The sequence below is a fragment of the Stegostoma tigrinum genome, chromosome 40, assembly GCF_030684315.1.
Source record: "Stegostoma tigrinum isolate sSteTig4 chromosome 40, sSteTig4.hap1, whole genome shotgun sequence".
NCBI lineage: Eukaryota > Metazoa > Chordata > Chondrichthyes > Orectolobiformes > Stegostomatidae > Stegostoma > Stegostoma tigrinum.
The window spans coordinates 7,905,697-7,930,460 of NC_081393.1; the positions used below are offsets into that span (position 1 = coordinate 7,905,697).

Here is a 24,764-nt window from a genome sequence, read left to right on the forward strand (position 1 = left end):
GCCTCCTGCAGTGCCACAATGATGCCACCTGAAGGTTGCAGGAACAGCAACTCATATTCCGCTTGGGAACCCTGCAGCCCAGTGGTATCAATGTGAACTTCACCAGCTTCAAAATCTCCCCTTCCCCCACTACATCCCAAAACCAGCCCAGTTATTCCCCTCCCCCTACTGCATCACAAAACCAGCTCAGCTCATCCCCTCGCCCCACTGCATCCCAAAACCAGCCCAGCCTGTCTCTGCTTCCCTAACCTGTTCTTCCTCTCACCCATCCCTTCCTCCCACCTCAAGCTGCACCTCCATTTCCTACCTACCACCTCATCCCGCCTCCTTGACCTGTCCATCTTCCCTGGACTGACCTATCCCCTCCCTACCTCCTTACCTATACTGTCCTCTCTACCTATCTTGTTTTCTCTCCATCTTCGGTCCGCCTCCCCCCGTCTCCCTATTTATTCCAGAACCCTCACCCCATCCCCCTCTCTGATGAAGGGTCTCGGCCCGAAACGTCAGCTTTTGTGCACCTGAGATGCTGTTTGGCCTGCTGTGTTCATCCAGCCCCACACTTTGTTATCTTGGATTCTCCAGCATCTGCAGTTCCAATTATCACTGAACAAAGTCTGTAATGGTTTTCGGTTACTGTGGGGAATGGATGCCAGTCACAATTTCCTAATCATCAGTGAATGTAAACTACTTCATACAAAAGGGAAGGCAATAGCGTAGTGGTATTATCTCTGGACAGTTAATCCAGAGACCCAGCTATGACCCCTAGGTTAATTCAATGATCAAAGAGGCCCACACCCAAAATCTAACTATTTAACACAGACTGGAGTGTTGCATTGGATTATAGCACTGTTTTTGCATTCAGGAGAGGAGAGAGGGAAAGACAAAGGTGGATGAAAGGTAAAGGAGAGGTGATGGTCGAGTGGTACAATTGCTGGGCTGTTATTCAGAGACCCAGACACTGTTCTGGGGACTCAGATTTGAATCGCGTTGGCAGGTGGTGGAATTTGAATTTAGTTTTCCAAGAATCTATAATTAAGAGTTTAATGGTAATCATGAATCCATTTTCGATCGTCAGAAAAACCCATCTGGTTCACTGATGTCCCTGAGGGAAGGAAACTGCCATCCTTACCTGGTCTGGCCTACATGTGACTCCAGACCTACAGCAACATGGTTGACTCTTAACTGACTTCTGGGCAATTAGGAATGGGCAATAAATGCTGGCCTAGCCAACGATATGCACGCCCCGTGAATGAATTTTAAAAACAGTATTGTCGTTTCATCTTCAATCACTGGAATTTTGAAGTTACAGTTTACAGGTTTCTTGCCACTGTACCTTCCTAAATATGCAGCAAGTTAGGGTTGCTAAATCCCAGGAATGCCTATGGTCGTCATGAACAGTAAATTTATCTGCAAGACACTACTATGAAAAACCCAAGAGATAAATGACAGGGAGAAGAAGGAATTGTGTCATTTTTTTGTTCAGTTTCATTTGTTTACGTTTATCTGTTAGTTGTAAACAAAGTGATACTTTTGGGAGGAAACAGCTGTTTGTATTGTAGGTGTTATACAGTGATAATGAAGAGTCTGTTTGAAGAGTTTGTTTGTTTTACAATCATTTGAGAATGTGAGCATGGATGCATTGGGCAACTAATCACACGATTGTTTGGGTAAGGCTTTTGGAAACACTTCCAAAGGATCTGGAAGGACTTTGGAATGTCCCTGGTGCACGAGAACAGGTGCTATCGAAATGCTAATCTTCCAAATGTATAATCCTAAGTGAATTCCACTTTAGAAATGTAGTCTCTTATATATCCACATCCAGAAAGGTTATAGAGGTGACGCAGTGGCTGAGGGTCACAGCACCACGTACCCAGTTTCGATTCCAGTCTTGGGCGACTGTCTGTGTGGAGTTTGCATGTTCTCCCTGTGTTTGTGTGAGTCACAGTCCAAAGACGTGCAGGTTAGGGTGGATTGACCACGCCAAATTGCCCATAGTGCCCTGGCTGCGTAGATCAGCCATGGGAAATGTGGGGTTCTGGGATTAAGGTAGCAGAGTGGGTCTTGGTGGAATGCTGTTTGGATGCTTGGTGTGGGCTGGATGGGCTGAATGGCCTGCTTCCATGCTATAGGGATTCTACAATTCATGTGGCTTTAGGTTTATTCTGCGAAGAGAGAGAATTTGATTTTCAATGGCAGGCTTTAACTGCTGTGCTCTTCCAATGCCAGGAACTGATGAGTGAGGAGAAAAGCCAGGGGGGACGACTTCTGGATGAGCCCAGAACTTTGCACTTCAAAGCAAACTCATACGGCCTTCAAATCTCCGTGCTTGATGTACCCCAGTTCTTGTGGAGAATCAAGCCACTGACTGTATTTCAGGTAATCATCATTAATTTTGTGCTTGTTGCATTCTGTGTAAGACCAGAAGTCACAGTCAGATGAATGGTTACCCATGAAAAATCAGCTGATGCAACCAGTTTTGGTGTTGTATGTTATCAGCGGCTGATAGACGGAGTATACACAGCAATCAGAGGAGGTTGAAGGAGCTGGGAAGTGAGTGGTGAGAGATGTTGTTCTTCAGCTCATATCAATTTGTGGGTGAGTGAGCTGCCTGTGGAAAAACACTCTCTCTAACAGTTATCTTGGTGGCACAGTGATAATGTAACTAATCCTCCGAAGGTAATACGGCAATTGTATGATGTGGGAGCAGAAGTTGAAAATGTGGACCATCGAGACTTCTCCACCATTCAATGATTAATGATTGATCTGATGACCCACAACTGCACTTTCCTATCTTTTCCCTATAACCATTGATTCCCTTACTGATTAAAAATCTATCTATCTCAACCTTGAATACACTGAACAATTCTGATGCTAAAGAATTCCCCAGATGCACTTTCCTTTGAGAGAAGACATTCCTCCTCATCTCAACATTGAATGGGTGACCACTTATGCAGAGATTATGTCCCCTGGTTCTACACTCTCCCACAAGGGGCAATAAGCGCATAGAGTCATAGAGATGTACAATATGGAAACAGACCCTTTGGTCCAACTCAGCCATGCCAACTAGATATCCTAAACTGATCTCGTCCCATCTGCCAGCATTTGGCCCATATTTCTCTAAACGCTTCCTATTCATGTAACTATCCAAATGCCTTTTAAGTGTTGCAGTGGCACCCATCTCCACCACCTTATCTGGCAGCTCGTTCCATGCACACACACCACCATCTGGTCCCTTTTAAATTTTTCCCTTCTCACCTTAAACCGATGTCCTCTAGTTTTGGACTCTCCACCCTGGGAAAAATGCCTTGGATTTTCACCTTATCCATGCCCCTCATAATTTAATAAACCTCTATAAAGTCACTCCTCAGCCTCCGATGCTCTGGGGAAAAAGTCCTAATCTATTCAGCCTCTCCCTATACCTTAAACCCTCCAACCCTGGCAACATCCTTGGAAATCTTTTCTGAACCCTTTCAAGTTTCACGACATCTTTCCTATAGCAGGGAGACCAGAATTGCATGCAGTATTCCAAAGTGGCCTGACCAATGTCCTGTACAGTCACATTGTGACCTTCTAAATCCTACACTCAAAGTAAAGGCAAGCACGCCAAACACCTTCTTCATATCTACTCTGTCCATTGCCTTAAGAATCTTATATGCTTCTGTAGATCACCTCCCATTCTTCCAAGACCCAGTGATTGCAGTCCAGACTAACCTTAGTGTTGAGTTCAAATCACATTGTTAATCAAATCTACCATCAGTTGTGGCGAAAGTGAAGTCATTGGATTGGTGGCTTTAAAAAAAAACAGATATCAGGAGTGATCTTCCAATTTCAGGATTTGCAATGGTCTCAACAGTAAAGAAATAATTGTTTAACGATGCATGTGAAATAATCACAATAGCAGTTAATATGACCTCGGTGGTACCAAAAATACTGGGTTGAGAGTGGAATTCTACTGACTATCATGAAACTGAATATCAAATTCTGCAGATATCAGGCAAATAATCCATTACCTCCTGTTCTGAAAAATTCCTGACCCGAAACGTCAACTTTCCTGCTCCTCTGATGCTCCCTGGCCTGCTGTGTTCCTCCAGCTCCGCACTGTGTTACCGCATTTCTCACATAGAACATATTTGAACATTGGAAGCATTTAATTGTGTGCACAATGCTCTGAGATGTCCTGTGGCTTCGAATGCAAGCCAGTGCACCAGTGCAAGCCAGTCTTTCAAACACACTAATTTGTCCACAGCAATGGCCCATGAATGCAATGGAATAAGTGGAGATTTTACTTTGGCAGTAATGTTTGGGTACATGGAAAACCCCCTTCAGTTAGTGGCATGGGCAACATTCCCTCTCAATTGTGCCACATGCAGCTGCTCTGAGGGTCCATGGACACTAGTTGTCAATCAGATGTTGCTCCAAGTATTCAGAAGTTGCAGTGCAGAACAATAAAATAAAAGGGAATGTTGGGCTTATCGTACTCACCTGAGAGGGTAACATCATCTTTGGTTTCACTTCTCATATGAAAGGCAGCAACTTCAGCAGCACAGCATCCCCTCAACACTGCATTGAAGTATCAGCCTTGACTTTGAGTTCAGGTTTCTAGAATGCAGCTTGAACCCATAGCTTCTTGAGAGCCAACAGTGCTTCCAGTGAATCAAGGCTGATATTAATATTCATGTAAATCCATTAATTTTCATATTATTTTGAGCATTGGGAAACGTAATTAAATATAAAATTGATTTACTCACTCCAGTGAATACATACGTTTTGTAAATTGCTAATGTATTTTTTAAAAATTATGTAGAAATTACTTTATTTGAATATTTCACATCACAAATTTAAATACTACCAATAGGCACAATTATTAATTTATGTTGTTAGCTCTGTAATGATAGTCTACTTATATCCCAAGTGTAACTGTGGCACTTGTCAGTACCTTTAGCCTAAATAAAAACCAAAAGAACTGCAGATGCTGTAAATCAGGAGCAAAAACAAAGTTGCTGGAAAAGCTCAGCAGGGTTCTGAGGAAGGGTCACCGGATCCAAAACGTTAACTCTGTTTTCACCTTTAGCCTAAAACTTCTTTGTAAGAGCAGGTGCAATTGTTTTATTAATGTATGACATTTTTCTACAATTCAGAGTCCATTATTATCTAAAGTATCAATGTACTCAGAGTGAGGAAGTTGCTTCTGCAAGGAGGAGGTGAAGCGAGTGAGGAAACAATAACCTGTTATAGGAAAGATGTTTTTAAGCTAGAGACAGTTCAGAAGAGATTGACCAGGATGTTGCATGAGTTATAAGGAGAGGATACAAAATCATCATAGAATCCCTACAGTGCAGAAACAGGCTCTTCAGCCCAACAGGTCCACACCAACCCTCAGAGCATCCCACCCAGACCCATTTCCCTAAAACCCAACTAATCTATGCACCTCTGAACACTAAAGGCATTTTAGCATAGCTAGTCCACGTAGCCTGTACATCTTTGGGCTGTGGGAGGAAACCAAAGAAAGCCCACGCAGACATGGGGAGAATGTGCAAACTCCACACAGGCAATTGCTGAGCGGTGGGATTGAACCCAGGTCCCTGGTGTTGTGAAGCAGCAATTCTAACCACTGAGCCATGCCACTTTCTCACTGGAATGTAAGAAGTTGAGACTTGACTTTATGGAGGTTTATAAAATTAATGAGGGGTACAGATGAGGTGAATGACAGGTGTCTTTCCCTCGGATGGGGGATTTCAAGACTGGGAGATATAAATTTAAGAGGAGAGGACAGAGAGTTAAAAAAGACATGGGGGCAATTTATTTTCACACAGAGAGTGGTTCGTGTGTAGAATGAACTTCCAGTGGAAGTGATGGATGTGGGTACAGTGACAATGTTTGAAAGAGATTTAGATAAGTAGATGAATAAGAAATGTTTGGAGGCATATGGGCCAAATGCAGACTGGTGGGACTAGTTTGGTTTGGGATTATGGTTGATATGGGCTGATCGGACCAAAGGGTCTGTTTCCGTGCTATATGATTCAATGACTGTACAGCCAGGATTTCAGGAGTTATTGTATATGAAGCATTTCAGAGAAAGTTCTCTTGACAAATTCCTGGGCTGAAAAGCTTGACTTAGGAGGAGATATTGGACAGTTTGAGGTTGCATCCACTGGCGTTTTGAATAATATGAGGTGTTCTTATAAAAGCATTTGAGATTCGGAGGGAGTTGGCAGGGTAGATGCTGAGAGGCTGTTTTCCTGAATGAAAAATGCTAAACTGAGGAGAACAGGTTAAGAACAGAGGGGCCTCCCTTTAAGATATAGACAAGGAGAACGTTTCTTCCTTGCAAGTTGTTATTCTGTGAAATTGTCTTCATCAGACAAGAGTGGAGGCAGTGTTGTTGAATACTTTTAAAACAAAGTTTAAAACTTGATTGGTAAAGGATTCAGATGGTATTGTGAGTACATGAAGGAGTGGAGTTAGGACCACAGTCATATCACCTATGGCAGAGCGGCCTGGAGGGGTCAAAATGCCCTACCCTTGCTCCTAATTTATACTTTCCCTGTACATTCATATGGCAGGAACAGGCAGAGGTGCAGCTGTGGAGATACGATTTAGTAAACTTGCCTGTGCAATGGACAAATGGGTTCAGAAGTTCAGACTCAAATGGAATGTCTGAATGGCATGTAGTGGTTCAGCAAAACCCCAGTTTTACCCACTGTATTCAATAAACTTAAATGTTTGAACTTTATTAACTGTTGTAGGTTGAGTATGTAGAGATAATTTCTCACTCCAAAGAATCTCAAATAATTTCTCATATTTATCTCATGCTCTTAATGTAATGAAATATCCCAAGGCACATCACAAGAGCATTGTGAAGCATAATTTGACATTTAGCCAGAAAAGGCAATATTAGAGCAGAGAACTAAAAGCTTTGGTACAAAAGGCAGGTTCTTCAGAGCATTTTGAAGGAAGACAGCGATGGAAAGAGTCGGACAGGTTTAGCAGTTTGTATTCCAAACCATGGCAGAAGTAGAAGCAGAAGCAGTAAAGGCATGCCCCTATTAAAATCAGAGATTCTTCAACAGGCCAAAATTAGACAAGTCCAGACATCCTGGAAGGTCGTAAGGTTAGAGAGGAACTTGAAAATTGGGATGACAATTTTAAATTCAAGACATTGCTTGAGCAACAGTTTGTGAAGGACAACTAGTGAAGGAGTGATGGGTGAATGGGATAAAACAGTGACAAAAAGTAAGGGCATGATGAACCCATGTCTCTGTAAAAAATATAAACAACATCACTGACTAATGTACACAGCATTCCACCAACAGTGAATTGCGAAGCCTTGCAGGTCAGTTTTGGGAGAATTTGTTTCCCTGGAAGGTTTTCATGAAGCTTCACTTGTGTTGGAGCTCACTGACCGTGCTGACATTTCTATCATTGAAGGACTCGTTAACAGCTTCAGTAATGCTCATGAGAAATGGAGAAGGGAGGGGGCACAATATCAAAATAAGGGGCCTTCAATTTAAGATGAAGATGCGGGGGAATTTCTTCATTCAGATGATTGTTAGCCTGTGGAACTCTCTTCCACAGAGAGTTGGAGATTCTGGGTCATTGGGCTGCACTCAAGTCTGAGTTGGGCAGATTTTTGATTGACAAGGGAGTCAAGATAGCCAGAAAATTGAAGTGTGGGTCATCATCTGATCAACTATGGGGAGTCAACTTGACTGGTAAACGGGCTACTCCTGATCCTAATTTTTATATTTATAAGTGTGAGGTCACGGGTGTAGATCCCAGCAACCACTTTGTGTATCATAAAAATTTCTGCATTCAGGGGCCTTTTTTTATCCATTCAACCAAATTCTTTTGCAGATTCTCTCCACAAATAAAGATAAATATGGCTGTTTGTTTAAATATAATCTTCCAGCCACCAGTTGCCATTTGGCTCTTTGAACTCTTGTCTAACAGATCCCACCCAATTCAACTTGAAGCCATTCTACACAAAAGTAACGTTGCTGGAAAAGCTCAGCAGGTCTGGCCGCATCTGTGGAGGAGAAAAAATCTAACATTTCAGGTCCAGTGACCCTTCCTCAGAACCTCAGTTCTGAGGAAGGGTCACCGGACCCGAAACATTAACTTTGTTTTCTCCTCCACAGATGCTGCCAGACCTGCTAAGCTTTTCCAGCAACTCCATTTTTGCTCCTGATTTACGGCATCTGCAGTTCTTTTGGTGTTTAATCGAAGCCATTCTACATTTCCATTTGCTTGTATTTGTTCAGGGAATGTGGGCACTGCTGGTTAGGCCAGCATTTGTTGCACATCCCTCACTGCCCTTGACAGAGTAGTGGTGAGTTGCTACAGTTCGGGAGGTGTGAGTGCACCCACAGTGCTGATGGGAATGGACTTTGCTCCAGTGGCCATGAAGGAAGGATGATGAGAATAGTAAGTGGCTTGAAGAGAAACAAGCAAGCAGTTGCTGATCCCATGCATCTGCTGCTCTTATCCCTCTTGGTGGTAGAGGTCATGGGTTTGGAAGGTGCCATAAAAGGACACCATGAGTTACTCTCATTGGCTTGGTTGTTACATTCCATGGACATACAGAGTCAGTTTGCTTACATCTGCATTGTTCAGGCCTTTGATCACCAGAAATATATACTTTATATGCATTATATCAGTTCATTCTTTAATGTCATTAAAATCTCTCCCAGCCTTCAGATCCAGGACTGCAGCAGCAGAAAGAAACTCTATACTCTTGTTAACATCAGTCTATTTGTTTCATTATACATATTTTCCACAGGCAGTCTGATTCTGTTTTCTGTCTCCAGCAGGAATTTGCCTTCTCTCATATCTGGTGCAGGAACCAACAGCCCCTGCCGTGTGCCTTTAGAGTGGAACGATTCAACTCAGCTACCACACACTTCTCCTGCAAGATCTGCATCCGGCAGCTGAAAGGCGATGAGCAGATCTTTCATCTCAGCACCTCCATCCTTGAGGTAAACTTCACAACAAAATTTCCCCAGTGAATGTAGATTTCAGGTTGGACTTGATTCATTGCGATAGCCAAATCACAGAAGTAGTACAGCAAAGGTGTCAATGGTTCAAAGTGTAGCTTACTGTACCTTAGAGGCAAATATTCCAGGTTCAAATCCTAGCCCCTGGAACCTGGTGATGAAGGAAGGTGAGAATGCGGCCACATAGATACAGCATCAACCCGCAAATCCTTTCAACAAAAGCGATTAATAGCTGGTAGAAAGGGGAGAGATTCCTGGTCAATCACGTGAAGGAAAGGAACTTGAGCTTCTACCATCACTATCCATAGCTTCAGATGACAAAGTGCAAACTGAAGAGCATGCTGCCACAGCTGGGTGAAATTCAACACACTGTCTGCACAGTGGAGAAGGAGGCATTTTGCTCATCAAATCACTTTCAGAGATAATCGTTAGTCTTACTCCCTGGTATTTTTCGCCCTGAAATATTTATTTGACACTCTGTTGAGGGCTATGATCAAATCAGTTTCAACGACTGTGACAGGCAGTGGAATTGAAATCCTAATCTTTTATCGCATCAGCTTTTTCCTCATGTCACCTCTGGTCCTTCTGCCAGTTGTCTCAAATCTGCGTCCTCTCCTGATCAATCCTTCAACCACTGGGGACAATGTCTTCATATTTCCTGAGCCTCCACCTGTTGTGATTTTAAACAAACCTGTCAGGCAGAGAGGATTATAGTTCTCCTTAGGTTGATAGTTTGTCTTGATTTGTTCTGTGTCTGATCCATCATTTTCTGACCTTTCAACCAGACGCCTCTTCAGGAGACAAATTCTGGCCTTGAAGCTTCAGCTCTTGAGCCAATTTCAAGCCCAGCTGGCTTCCAGTTTTAAATGTGGCCGCTCCCACTTCAATCTGTGAGGGAAGCAATCTCTCCTGGGATATATACCCACTTTAAGTTAATACCATTCAAAGTTAAATGGTACAGGGAAACACCCTAATGTTATTATGAGATTGATTTACAACCTTGCACCTGGACAAGAGACTGGTGTTGCAGTTTTTCTGCTAATTATATGAAGCCCAGAAGTTGATGTTTTTATATCTGGCAGGAAGGTAAAAGTCTACCCTGGTACAGTGAATGCGACTTTAGATATCAGGGTGTTACAGCCTTGAAGAGATCACAGAGGGGGCTTACTATCTTCATACTTGGTGACAAGGATGAATGAGTTCAATTCGCTGGAGAATCCATTTGAGCAGACGAGAAGTTGTTTGTATTCTCAAAAGGTTTTGGAAGGGTAAATGAGGAGAAAGTGTTTTCAGTTGCGGAACCTTGGGATACAGATTGAAGATAATTGACACAGGAGCCCAGAGGCAAGGGGAGGAGAATCACCTCACAGCGTGCAGTGCAGTCTGGAGCACGCTGTCTGAAAATGTAGTGGAAACAGCTACAATGATAACTTCCAAAAGTAGTTTGTATCAGCACTTGAAAGGGAAGATCTTGCAGGGCAACAATGTAAGGAGAGAGGAGTGGGGCTCATTGAAAAGGTCTTTTAAAGAACCTACCATAGGCATGATGGGCTGAATAGCCTACCTTTTGTGCTGTACCATTCTGTGAAATATGCATTTTTATTTCAGCACAAGATATATACCTTTGCATATTTCTCTCAAAACGTTCCTGCAGGTTTTACTTTAGAACATAGAACATAGAACAGTACAGCACAGAACAGGCCCTTCAGCCCACAATGTTGTGCCGACCATTGATCCTCATGTATGCACCCTCAAATTTCTGTGACCATATACATGTCCAGCAGTCTCTTAAATGACCCCAATGACCTTGCTTCCACAACTGCTGCTGGCAACGCATTCCATGCTCCCACAACTCTCTGCGTAAAGAACCTGCCTCTGACATCCCCTCTATACTTTCCTCCAAACAGCTTAAAACTATGACCCCTCGTGCTAGCCATTTCTGCCCTGGGAAATAGTCTCTGGCTATCAACTCTATCTATGCCTCCCATTATCTTGTATACCTCAATTAGGTCCCCTCTCCTCCTCCTTTTCTCCAATGAAAAGAGACCGAGCTCAGTCAACCTCTCTTCATAAGATAAGCCCTCCAGTCCAGGCAGCATCCTGGTAAACCTCCTCTGAACCCTCTCCAAAGCATCCACATCTTTCCTATAATAGGGCGCCCAGAACTGGATGCAGTATTCCAAGTGCGGTCTAACCAAAGTTTTATAGAGCTGCAACAAGATCTCACGACTCTTAAACTCAATCCCCCTGCTAATGAAAGCCAAAACACCATATGCTTTCTTAACAACCCTGTCCACTTGGGTGGCCATTTTAAGGGATCTATGTATCTGCACACCAAGATCCCTCTGTTCCTCCACGCTGCCAAGAATCCTATCCTTAATCCTGTACTCAGCTTTCAAATTCGACCTTCCAAAATGCATCACCTCGCATTTATCCAGGTTGAACTCCATCTGCCACCTCTCAGCCCATCTCTGCATCCTGTCAATGTCCCGCTGCAGCCTACAACAGCCCTCTACACTGTCAACGACACCTCCGACCTTTGTGTCGTCTGCAAACTTGCTGACCCATCCTTCAATCCCCTCGTCCAAGTCATTAATAAAAATTACAAACAGTAGAGGCCCAAGGACAGAGCCCTGTGGAACTCCACTCACCACTGACTTCCAGGCAGAATATTTTCCTTCTACTACCACTCGCTGTCTTCTGTTGGCCAGCCAATTCTGTATCCAAGCAGCTAAGTTCCCCTGTATCCCATTCCTCCTGACCTTCTGAATGAGCCTACCATGGGGAACCTTATCAAATGCCTTACTGAAGTCCATATACACCACATCCACAGCTCGACCCTCATCAACTTTTCTAGTCACATCCTCAAAAAACTCAATAAGGTTTGTAAGGCATGACCTACCCCTCACAAAGCCGTGTTGACTGTATTTGATCAAGCCATGCTCTTCCAGATGGTCATAAATCTTATCCTTCAGAATCCTTTCTAACACCTTGCAGACGACAGACGTGAGACTTACCGGTCTATAATTGCCGGGGATTTCCCTATTTCCTTTCTTGAAGAGAGGAATTACATTTGCCTCTCTCCAGTCCTCAGGTACGACTCCAGTGGAGAGCGAGGATGCAAAGATCTTCGCAAGTGGTGAAGCAATTGCATTTCTCGCTTCCCAAAGCAGCCGAGGACAAATCTGATCCGGGCCTGGCGACTTGTCAATCTTAATGTTTGACAAAATTTTCAGCACATCAGCTTCGTCTATCTCTATCCATTCCAGCATGCACACCTGCTCTTCAAAGGTTTCATTCACTACAAAGTTTGTTTCTTTCGTAAAGACAGAAGCAAAAAACTCATTTAGGGCTTCCCCTACCTCCTCAGGCTCCACACACAAGTTCCCTATGCTATCCCTGATCGGCCCTACTCTTTCTTTGACCATTCTCTTATTCCTCACGTAAGTGTAAAATGCCTTTGTGTTTTCCCGGATTCCTTCTGCCAAGCCTTTCTCGTGCCCCCTCCTGGCTCTCCTCAGACCATTTTTGAGCTCCTTCCTTGCCTGCATGTAATCCTCTCTAGCTGAACTTGACCCTAGCTTCCTCCACCTTATGTAAGCTACCTTCTTCCTTTTCACTAGAAGCTCCACCGCTCTCGTCATCCAAGGTTCCCTAATCTTACCCCTTCTTGCCTGTCTCAGAGGGACATATTTACTCATCACTCCCAACAACTGTTCCTTAAACCGTCTCCACATGTCGATAGTTCCCTTACCATGGAACAACTGCTCCCAGTCCATGCTTCCTAACTCATGTCTAATCGCATCATAGTTTCCTCTTCCCCAATTAAATATCCTCCCATTCTGCCTAATCCTCTCCTTCTCCATAGCTATGTAGAATGTGAGGCAGTTATGGTCACTATCACCAAAATGCTCTCCCACCACAAGATCTGATACCTGCCCCGGCTCGTTTCCGAGCACCAAGTCTAGAATGGCCTCTCCCCTCGTTGGCCTGTCAACGTACTGCGTTAGGAAACCCTCCTGAACACACCTTACAAAAACAGCTCCATTCAAATCTTCTGCTCTAAGGAGGTTCCAATCAATATTAGGAAAGTTAAAGCCACCCATTACAACAACCCTACTGCGTGCACACTTTTCCAAAATCTGTCGACCTATGCTTTCTTCAATCTCCCTGCTGCTATTGGGGGGCCTGTAGGCAGATCTTCCTCGACAAAGGAAGCTTCTGTAGCTGTGATACCCTCTCTGATTAGTAGTGCTACACCCCCTCCTCTCTTTCCCCCCTCCCTATTCTTTTTAAATGTTCTAAACCCTGGAACATCCAGCAACCATTCCTGCCCATGAGAAACCCATGTCTCTGTTATGGCCACAACATCATAGCACCAGGTACTGATCCATGCTCTAAGTTCATCACTTTTATTCCTGATACTCCTTGCATTAAAGCAAACACACTTTAACCGATCCCTTGGTTCCTTCCCAGGAAAATCCTTCCCACTAGCTGGTCTACCTCTTGCTACTGCCTCACCTGCATCAACGCTCACCTCTGGTATACAGCTCAGGTTCCCACCCCCCTGCCATACTAGTTTAAACCCTCTCGAACTACTCGAGCAAACCTTCCACCCAGGACATTGGTCCCCTTCCAGTTCAGATGCAACCCGTCCTTCTTGTACAGGTCCCACCTTCCCCAGAAGGCATCCCAATTATCAACATATCTGAAGCCCTCCCTCCTACACCAGCTGCGTAGCCACGTGTTCAGCTGCGCCCGCTCCCTGTTCCTCACCTCACTATCTCGTGGCACCGGTAGTAAACCAGAGAACACTACTCTGTTCGTCCTGCTCTGCAGCTTCCATCCTAACTCCCTGAAATCACTTTTTATATCCTCAAACCTATTTCTGGCTATATCATTTGTGCTAATATGTAACACGATTTCTGGCTGTTCGCCCTCCCCTTTTAGAACTTTATACACCCAATCGGAGACGTCCCGGACCCTGGCACCAGGGAGGCAACATACCTTCCGGGAATCCCGATCTTGCCCACAAAATCTCCTGTCGATTCCCCTAACTATCGAGTCCCCTACCACGAGTACTTTTCTTTTCTGCCCCCTTCCCTTCTTTGCCACAGTGTCAGGCTCAGTGCCAGAGAACTGACTACTATGGCTTTCCTCTGGTAGGTCATCCCCCCCAGCAGTATCCAAAACGGTGTACTTATTGCTGAGGGGAATGCCCACAGGGGATCTCTGCACTGTCTGTCTGTCCCCTTTCCTCCCCCTAACTGTAACCCATCTATCCTCGACCTGAGCCTTAGGAGTGACCAACTCCCGATAACTCCTCTCAATTACCCCCTCTGCCTCCCGAATGATCCGTAGTTCATCCAACTCCAGCTCCATTTCCCTAACACGGTTTTCAAGGAGCTGTAGCTGGGTGCACTTCCCGCAGATGTAGCCAGCGGAGACGTGTGCCACATCTCCCAACTGCCACATTCTGCAGGAGGAGCAAGCAACTGCCCTAGCATCCATACCCCACTTATCTGAACACCCACTCAATACTAAAGTAGAAAGCTTACGTCAAATAACAATAACAAATTAATAACAAACTTATATTCAATAGAGAAAGTTTAGAATGAACCTTACCTTATTAACTAGGTTAGAGGAGGAGGGCTGGTGGGAGACACTACAGTTGTAGAGTCTCAGGTCTAGCCGCCTTGCTGATATATATGGTCACTGCTTTCCTTCCCGGCTGCCCCTCTGGTCCTCGTCACTTCCTCTGCTGCTCCCGCTCCTTCTCTGAAAGAGGAAAAAAAAACACCGCTGCCCGCTACCGCTACTTTGTTTCTGTTTTTAAAACAGGTTGTGAAGGAATCCGCAGTTTTAAATCCTTTGCTCACAGGGGCCAAAAAATCACGATTGTGATTCTCCATACGGCCACATCCATGATGAGTGATTCTTCTGAATCTCAGCTACACTGGTTCTGCATTGTGACCCTTCTCTTCGCCCTTGACAGGGGCTGCCTGACAGATTAGATCAGGCTTGCATATGGATTAATTCAGGTCCTGCAGAGTCAGATATTGCTGCCAAAATAGATCCAGATGCTCTGTAAAAATTCTCCATTTCAGAGGGTGATATGTGCGCTGTGGCTAAATGAAGCTTAGCTCTTCACAATATAGACTCCTTCAGCCACCCACTCGCCATTGTATGAGCAGTCCTCAGCTGTACTTAATGACTATTTCATCAGAATATACATTCCATAATTAATGTTTTCCAAACTGGTGCATTATAAGTGATCTTTCATGAAGTTCATTAACAGGATGTGCGTAGTGCCGGAAAGACCAATCACATGTCTACCAAGCATCAAGATGACCTACTTCCAGTTCTGTAATGTCACCTGTTTCTGCCCGATCTCAGACCATATATTTCTGATATCCTTATCCACATACCATTTTACCTCCAGAAGGGTCCCGAGTTGAATGATCAGCTGAGATCATCATATTCAGCAGAACAAGCTCGAAGGGATGAATGGACCACTCCCTGCTTCTACTTTCTATGGCTAGAGTATTCCGATGCTCTCCTGGCCAACATTCCTACCTTTCATAATCGCGAGCCCATCCAAATTTCCGGTGGTAATCATCTCACTTGCAGCAAGACCAGATAACTCATCATCCTGTGTTCACTGACCTGTATGGGCTCCTCACATAGCAGCACTCAGTTTTAAAATTTCGCTGCCTGATTTACAAATTTATCCACCCCCAACCTATCCCTGTCTCCGTGATTTCTTCCAGCTCATACTTCTCCGAGGTCTCAGTGGAACTCCACTTCTGACCTCATGCTCGTTTCCAATTTTAAGTCATCCATGATAGTGCCACTGCTTTCAGCTGTCTGGGCTTAAGTCTCCAGAATGACCTCCCTGAGACTGTCTGCCTCTCTCTATCGTTTTCATTCTCTCTCCCACCTTTCACAGTTTTTTGCAACCCATCACATGGAATCATCTTTCTGTCACCCGTATCAATGTCTCCAAACAAAAGTTGCTTGTGGAACTTTGAAATAAATGCAGAGTATGCTCTAAATACTTGGCACATAGGGCAGTACCTTTGGAGAGAAGCAATGCCTGAAAATCTCCCTCTACGGTTAGACTTCAAGCTGTGCATTCTTTCAACACTTTGTTCTCCAGTGATTCTGAGCTCCTTTTGCCTTTCCCAGCCAGATAATTTAGTATCACTGAATGGACTTCCACAATGTGCATTGCATTGGAAATTCCCCCATCTCAACCCAAAGCTATGTGAAACTTCCAACTTCACTCAAACCCTTCTAACCTCAATTTCTTCTGTCTGATCGCCAACCATTTTGTGTGGTGAATAAAGAATTCTTGCTGCCTCTATTTCTCTTTTATAGAATCATGGGGTCATACAGCACAGAAACAGACCCTTCGGTCCAACCAGTCCATGCCAGCCATAATCCCAAACTAAACTAGACCCACCTGCCTGCGCTTAGCCCAATTCCCTCCAAACATTTCTTATTCATATATTGTTCTAAATGTCTTTTCAATGTTGTAACTGTACCCACTTTCTCTGGAGGTTCATTCAACATACGAACTACCCTCTGTGTAAAAAAAATTGCACCTCAAGTTGTTATTAACTGTTTCTCCCCTCACTTTAAAAATATGCCCCCTAGTCTTGAAATCCCCCACACTAAGTTAAACATGCTTGCCGTTCACCTTATCCATGCCCCTCAGGATTTAATAAATCTCTATAAGGTCACCTCTCAACCTCCTGCACTCCAGCGAAAGAAGTCCCAATCGAATTGTAACTCAAACGCTCCACTCCTGGCAACATCCTGGTGAATCTGTTCTGAGTTGTCTTCAGTTTAATAAGATCCTTCCTATACCAGGGAGACTAGAACTCAAAACAGTTTTCCAGAAGAAGCTCGCTTTCTCTTGGATTTTTTTTGGGTATTCATTCACAGGATGAGGGCATCGCTGGCTAGGCAGCTTTTATTGCCCATCCCTAATTACCCAGAAGGCAGTTAAGAGTCAACCACATTGCTGTGGGTCTGGAGTCACATGTAGGCCAAACCAGGAAAGGATGGCAGTGTCCTTCCCTAAAGGACATTAGTGAGCCAGGTGGGTTTTCCTGACAATAGATTTACGGTTATCATTAGATTCTTAATTTCAGATATTTAATGAATTCAAATTCTACCATCTACCCTGGCAGGATTCAAACCTAGGTCCTCAGAATGTTAGCAGTCTAGCAATAATACCACTCAGCCATCGCTTCCCAATTCTTTCAAAGTAAGCCTGTCTGTGATATTTACTGAATCACAGAATCTCTACGATGCAGATAGAGGCCATTGAGCCCATCAAGAGTGCACCAACCCTCTAAAAAGCATCCCAACTTTCTCCCCATAACCCCACATTAATGATAACTCACCTAGCCTGCACAAGCCCAGACACCATGATGCAGTTTACCGTGGCCAGTCCACCTGACCTGCACATTTTTGGACTCTTAGAGGAAACCAAAGCACCCAGCAGAAACCCATGCAGACATGTGGGGAGCGTGCAAACTCGACACAGAAGGTCACCCAGGGTTGGATTCAAACGTAGATCCCAGGTGCTTTGAGGCCACGGTGATAAGCACTGTGCCACAATGCTGCCCTGACGTGCAGGAAAATCTGAAAGGCTATTGTGCAATTGCCTTCTGTATATTCTTCCCCAGTTTGTGGCCACATGAATCTCCTAAGCCTTGTAACTGCTTAGAATTGCTCATGAGTTATCCTCCAGAACTCTGTTCCCAACTCCAGTACATCTTGGAATTAAACAGATGGTTTAAAGTGTAACCATTCCGAAATCCTGACATGCTTTCTGCCTCATTGTCACTTAGAAACAAACAGGCATCCAACATTAGCACAGCTGCTTGTGTCTTATAATTTACAGGCATACCTTCTATCTTCTTCCTTGTCAACCGACCTAGATTCCTCCCACCTTCTGAAATTGCTACCAACCAAGCCACCAAAACTTGCTGCCAGCAGAATTCAAAACAGGCCATGTGATCACTCTCATTCCACTGTTGTCCCCTAATGTAAAGACACAGTTCTAAAACACAACAACCTTATAAAATCTTGCATTTGTCACAAAGGATCGTTCACTCAAAATGTTATTATCTCCTTAAATAGCTCAGTGTTGCTTTGTTTTTTAATCACACTCTTGTGTATCTTGGGATATTTTCCTATAAAAAAGGTGATACTTAAATGCAAGTTGTAACTAATCCTGAGTCTCCCACTGCTGATACAAAATAGTTTACTTCAGAGGATGGCCCCTATTTAACCATATTGGTATCAGACTGGATCAATTAAAGTTTCATGGCAAAAAGCAAGTTGTGTTTTTACAGCAATCCAATTTTATGTGTGTTTTTATTTTGAGATTTTCTTTCCCACTTCATGTAAGTTCTTAAACTTTCATTTAAATTCACATATCTGAACTATTATTCCAAACCTGTAGACCATTGGTCTGGAATCAAATCCACAACGAGACGATTATCTCCAAGATGGGATGGACACGTTTCCTTGGGAACTGTGCCCTGGACAGCCAACATACTGACAAAGACCATTTGTAGTCAGGACTTTAGGACAGTCTTGGTTTCATTACCCTTCCTTTCTCAAGAGAAACTCCACTTGTTTATATAATAATGTGCCCACTTTGTGACTTTCCTTGGAGGGAGTTTTTCAGATGTCACAGATAGCTCCCATGATCTGAGTTGAAGAAAGTTCAACATTTTCCTTTCTCAAGTTCCATAAGGAAACAAATTGCACAGCCTCTTCATTAGCCTCTTCATCATGAAGTGTGTTGCTGAAATATAATAATCATAAGTTGTTAAAAACAATGAAAGGCCTTCATGAGGAGTAGCTCCTGAAGATTTCATTTTAGAAAGAAATTAAATTGTTTCTTTACTTCCTTCCTTTGGGAAGCCTTCGTAAGCACAATTGGAAAGAATTTTAAAAATGCTCAACCTGGTCTGACCTCTTTTGCATCAGCTTACGGTTTAAATATTCCAGTAGTTATTAACATATGACTTTGTATTTTATTGGAAAGAGATACTCTTGTGAGACTTGGAATAAAGAATGCACAAATGTAAACAGAGTATCCTGTGGACCTCATTGCAAGTGATATGTCTCTCTGAGCTGATTGGAAGTGGTTCTGGCTGGAGGGACAGGAAGCAAATTTGGCACAATATCGCATTCCCAACACCTCTTTCTGTCAGCTGTATTCATTTACTTGCAAGATTTGTTTGAGGTATTCACACTTAATGAACGGTTTATGCATATAGGTAGTTCTGATGTAACACATCACCAGGAGGATGGCCTTGTGTCATATTTCTGAAGTCATGTTATGAAGGAATAGCCTGCAGGTTTCCTTGGGAAAGACTTGCAACCAATTTAAAAGTTGTCTTAATCTTAAAGTGACAGTTCCTTGCAGTTGTTGACGAACTCTAAACATGCACTGTCTCCTCTTATAGGACGAGAGAGAAGCAGTTCACATCTGCACACAGGCTGCAAGTGAAGTGGCCACGTTAGCAGGTCCCAAAGCATTTAAGATCCCATATTCCATCAGACAGAAGATCTGTTGCACTTTTGATGTTCCCAGTGCATCAGGCAAAGACTGGCGGCTCTTAGCACAAAAACTCCACATAGACAGGTGAGTGGAAGCAAAGCAAGCTAACTGGGTGACTTGTCTCCTTTCCAAAAGTTAAGCTCGGTTTTCATTGAGGTCAAGTTTGCTCAACTGCATTAGTATTACCTCTAAACAGAACGGGATATTGAGAAGCCATATTGCAGCATATCGGGGTCTATCAGAGAAGGGGACTAACAGAAGTCTAGGTAATACAGCTGTCGGCTAATGGTGTAGCAGGACCTTGGGAGAGGCATTTTGAGAACCAGAGTCTGCATTGTCTCTCTAGCCATGAGAGTTAACATCCTTTCACCACCTGGCAACTGTATAAGCCATTTGAGTATTACAACCATATCTGACTGCACAGCCTCACCTGATCTGCCTACTTCCAGCTCTTGTTTAATCTATATATTAAACTCTAGCAGGTTGTTCAACTATGAAGGCATCATTGCCCACCTTGATCATACCCTAGCCAGCAGCCAGATGTGTACAGTCCCAAGATATAACCTCTGGGCCAGAAATCCAAATTCAAGCCCCACCTGCCCTGTAGGTGTATCAAAACATGTCTTGGCAGTTTGGTTAGAAGTATCTGTGTATCTCTTAGAATGGTAGGATCATTAAGCAAAGGTCATTGCCCCTCAACTTTTGTGTAAAGCAATGGATTTTAGGGATCTCAGTCCCTTCATGTGTTAGGACACCTTAGGAGATAGCTGTTAATGGATAGTACTGCAGAATGAGAGAAATTGGAAGCAAGCACTCACTGCACATTTCTCCCCATTGTCAACATATGCTAAAATTGTCTCGAAAATTGCAGGCAAGTGGCCATTTAGGATGTGCATAGTGACTGATTTCAACAGGCTTTGGAAATGCTCAGTCCTTCTCAGTGTGGTCTTTCTCCTCTTTTTCTCACTTTGTAGAAACCTGAGCTACTTTGCAGTTAAAAGCAGCCCTGCTGGTACTATTTTGGACATATGGGAGGCACAGCATCAAAATGACAGAGACCTTGACTCTCTAGCCAGTGCTCTGGAGGAAATAGGCAGGATCCAGTGCCCTGACTCAATGATAGCTGAAGGCGACGGTGATGAATCAGACTACAACTATGGTGGATGAATCAGAACTCCTTGCTGTCACCCCAGGAGGACTCTTGGTTCAGCTCGCCCCTGAGCAAGTTCCGCTCAGTCACAATATCGGCAAGATTTCTCAGGAAATGAAATATGGTTTACTGTCCAGATACTTGGATGTGTATGTAAATAGAATTTATTTGTAAATATTTCCAACAAGGGTGCACCAATTATAAATTATCAGATCAATTTAATCAACAGTTTGTCAATCAGCTACAGACAAGAGCAGTTCCATCCACATTTTGACAGGAATATCCCCGGAATTAAACCCTGCTCCTCCCACTGTTACTTCAGAGGTACAGCTGAGATCCTGTAAGGCACACACTGAGGGACTTCCCCCGACTTAAGTCATCGTAAATCGCTGTTTATTGAAAGCGACCTTTCAGCCAATCCCTGTAGCAGTGAAGGGAGCAAGCTGGTGTCAACGATCAGCATTTTGAGTTCTTGCTTACTGTTGACTGTGTTGGTACTGGAACATCATTCATTGCCCCGGTGGCTGTGAATTAAGTGTTCTGATTGTAATGAGGTCAGCCAGGTTGACCTCATGGAATCTGAGTTCCCCGATTGGGCTGTTAATCTGATCCAATCGGGGAGCCCTGGCTCACAGATATAAACAGGAATGTTGGAGGTTGAGTTAACTCTGAGAGCTGGCTCTGACGGAGCTGGATCAGTGTCAAGGACTCTCCGTGTGTATAAATAAAGGGTGACTTGGTGATGGCATACCTGCCTCTGTAGAGTGTTTTTTTAAGCAAGAGCCATAATCCATTTATAAACAAGGGATTCTCTGCTGCTATGTAGGGGGGAGGTAATCACATGGTAGGAGCTTGTTAAATTACCTCAGACTGACATTGAAGCAAGTGGCTTTCAGGTTGCATGGCCAACTCTTTTCGAATGGACTCCTGAAAATTTCATCATTTGCCCACCCACCTCCAACTTCCTAGTTCAGTCAAACAACCTCTTCATTCAAAGAGGCAAAGAAGTAACAGCACACACCTCACTGACTCTGTAAGATCTGAAGATGTTACTTGAAAGCCCATAGCACCAATGGCGAACATTGCATGTTTAGTTGAACAGTTACATTGTGAGAGTCTGCGTGATCACCAGTGTCCCACATCCCCCACGAACCTTACAGGGATGGGGAATTAGCAGACTGTAGTCTTGCCCTCCTGCAACCATCAAACTAATGCAAACAGAGCGACAGAATTTCTGACATACACTTCAGCAAGGCAGCGCTGGAGCGGTGAGCTCCACACTCTGTCAGAGTTGGGTCTGAACAGTTATGGGGACTAGGGTCTGAGCGATTGGCCTTTACTTCAGGATAACAGCTTCCCGCAGCAGGAACTGTGCCCCATGCACTTGTATTCATACAAGACATTCAGCGCATGTGGATGAAAACTTTGTGTAGGTACCAATTAGCTGCAGACAGAACAAAGGCAGGGTTAACCAGTTGTGGGCCATCCTTTTTCAGTGTTGGTGAGGTTGCTTAAACAGTGAAGAGTGATTGTGAAGGATATTTTTGCCTACAAGTACTACAGTCTCTTTGTTCTGCTTTCTTAATAAAACCTTACTTTTGTGAGGGATATTGAAAATATCTAAAAGGGAAGAAACCCCAGTTTAACTGATCTGCTGGTGGATCAGCATGATCGTTCTTTTTGAATCTGGTTCAAACTGGTTTAATCACTTGAAATAATCAATGAAATAATTGTTGCACCCTTATCCTTAAGCAACTCATCCATTCTCTCTTGTTCTTTGTGTATATTGTCTTGTTCATACACATCTGATGTATGTGTACCTGCTGAACTCTTGACGGATTTTGTAAACTATATACTGGTGCCTCCACTCTGCTCATCAATCAGCAAAGCCCTATTTCTATTGAAGTCCACATGTAAAGGGTTACTGCACAGACTGGTGGGCCCTTGTGGTTTTATTTGTGTACAAATAATCATAAAGTTTCTGTGGGTCTTGATTTTTCTCCTTGTTTTGATTGACGGAGCATTCCATTGTTCATGGATTGATAAGATGGTGACGGGAGCAAAGCCAAAACACTGGAAATGTGAACAGCTGTTGTTCTGAGAATGCTGAGCAGTGTTGTTTGATTTACATATACCACAGCCTTTAACTTGCAACCGATTGCAAAATTTCCCCGTGCCAACTCCCTTGCGCTTCTTGTTCCACATTGTGTCGATTTCGCATTTCTCAGTGATGCTTACGAACCCTCTCCTGTGTCTGCCGTCATCCCAACTTGGCATTTCTCTCCAAGTGTACATACCTCCTCAATGTGTTTTCTCCTTTCCCACTCATTCACAGGGTAAGGGCATCACTAACTAGTCCAGCATTTGTTTCTACTTGCCAGTTGCCCTTGAGAATTTGTCAGTGAGCCATTTTCTTGTCAGGCAGGGAGTTCCAAGATTTTGTTTTGTCACCACTTTATCCAACTTAATGGCATTGTACAGTCTGACTAAGAACTTGACTGCACTGCTGAGGGTCTGTTGCTCTGCCTAACTCCATTCTTCTTCCACCCCTGCCCCTCCTAAAATCCCATAATCTTCCCTGTCTCCTTTCATAAGCCTCCTTAAAAGTTCTTCTCTGAGTTCCCTTTGAATACTTACACCATCTCTTTTCTATGAATTGTGCTTATAGCCTCTTTTGCCCCAAGCCATCATTTTTTTCCATTTATTGTTGAGGTATTTACTGTAGTAATCAAAGGTTGCTGGATGGTTTGCCAAGCATTCCACCAGCATCTCTGAGGCAATCGTTTTGGATTGCATTGCAGTAAATTAGTCACATTCATTTTTTGGATTTCACTAAACTCTATTTTAAACTGTTTCTTTTTGCCTCTTTTATTTAAGGCTGCTTTAATGCCCAGTTGCAGTGAAAGGAAGACATAGACAACCATCAGCAGGTTATACATGAGATAAAGATGGAGAGCAGGAGATATGAAAGGAGTAGAAATGCTGAGGTAGGTGTGAAGGAGACTTTGAGAGAGAGGAAGAATTGGAGACAAAAAGGAATGAGACCACAGAAATAGAGTAAGATAAATTTAGTAACAGAATAGCTACTTGTAGTAATCAGCATGGCATGCATGTTTGTACTCTTGACCCTGTCATTCATCCTCTTTTCATTTATAATTATGGCACAATTCATTCATTTATATTAAGCAATAAAAGAATGACAAAAGTAAGATAAGGAATAAAAGAATGATGAGAGTAAGATTAGGGCCAATCAAGGATAGTAGTGGTAAGTTGTGTGTGGAGTCAGAGGAGATAGGGGAAGCGCTAAATGAATATTTTTCAACAGTATTCACTCTAGAAAATGACAATGTTGTCGAGGAGAATACTGAGATACAGGCTACTAGGCTAGGTGGGATTGAGGTTCACAAGGAAGAGGTATTAGAAATCCTACAGAGGGTGAAGATAGATAAGTCCCCTGGGCCAGATGGGATTTATCCTAGGATCCTCTGGGAAGCCAGGGAGGAGATTGCCGAGCCTTTGGCATTGATCTTTAACTCATCTTTGTCTACAGGAATAGTGCCAGACAACTGGAGGATAGCAAATGTGGTTCCCCTGTTCAAGAAGGGGAGTAGAGACAACCCTGGTAATTATAGACCAGTGAGCCTTACCTCAGTTTTTGGTAAAGTGTTGGAAAAGGTTATAAGGGATAGGATTTATACTCATCTAATAGAACATAGAACATAGAACGTAGAACAGTACAGCACAGAACAGGCCCTTCAGCCCACAATGTTGTGCCGACCATTGATCCTCATGTATGCACCCTCAAATTTCTGTGACCATATGCATGCCCAGCAGTCTCTTAAATGACCCCAATGACCTTGCTTCCACAACTGCTGCTGGCAATGCATTCCATGCTCTCACAACTCTCTGTGTAAAGAACCCGCCTCTGACATCCCCTCTATACTTTCCTCCAAGCAGCTTAAAACTATGACCCCTCGTGCTAGCCATTTCTGCCCTGGGAAATAGTCTCTGGCTATCAACTCTATATATG

The 24,764-nt window shown here is 43.6% G+C and overlaps 1 protein-coding gene across 5 annotated transcripts in view; it reads left to right on the forward strand.

Annotated features, from left to right (window-relative positions):
- Window positions 1-22,739, forward strand: part of LOC125448094 (netrin receptor UNC5D-like) — a 487,552-nt gene extending 464,813 nt beyond the window's left edge. For 4 of the 5 annotated variants that reach the window (XM_048523119.2, XM_048523123.2, XM_059641110.1 and 1 more), the window contains 4 exons: window positions 2,227-2,376; window positions 8,808-8,975; window positions 19,490-19,668; window positions 20,559-22,739. In XM_048523119.2, the coding sequence (XP_048379076.2) occupies window positions 2,227-2,376; window positions 8,808-8,975; window positions 19,490-19,668; window positions 20,559-20,751 (690 nt within the window). In that variant the 3' untranslated portion in view covers window positions 20,752-22,739. The remainder of the gene's footprint in view (window positions 1-2,226; window positions 2,377-8,807; window positions 8,976-19,489; window positions 19,669-20,558) is intronic. The other variant, XM_048523121.2, reaches the window with a different exon arrangement.
- Window positions 22,740-24,764: the final 2,025 nt, after the last annotated feature.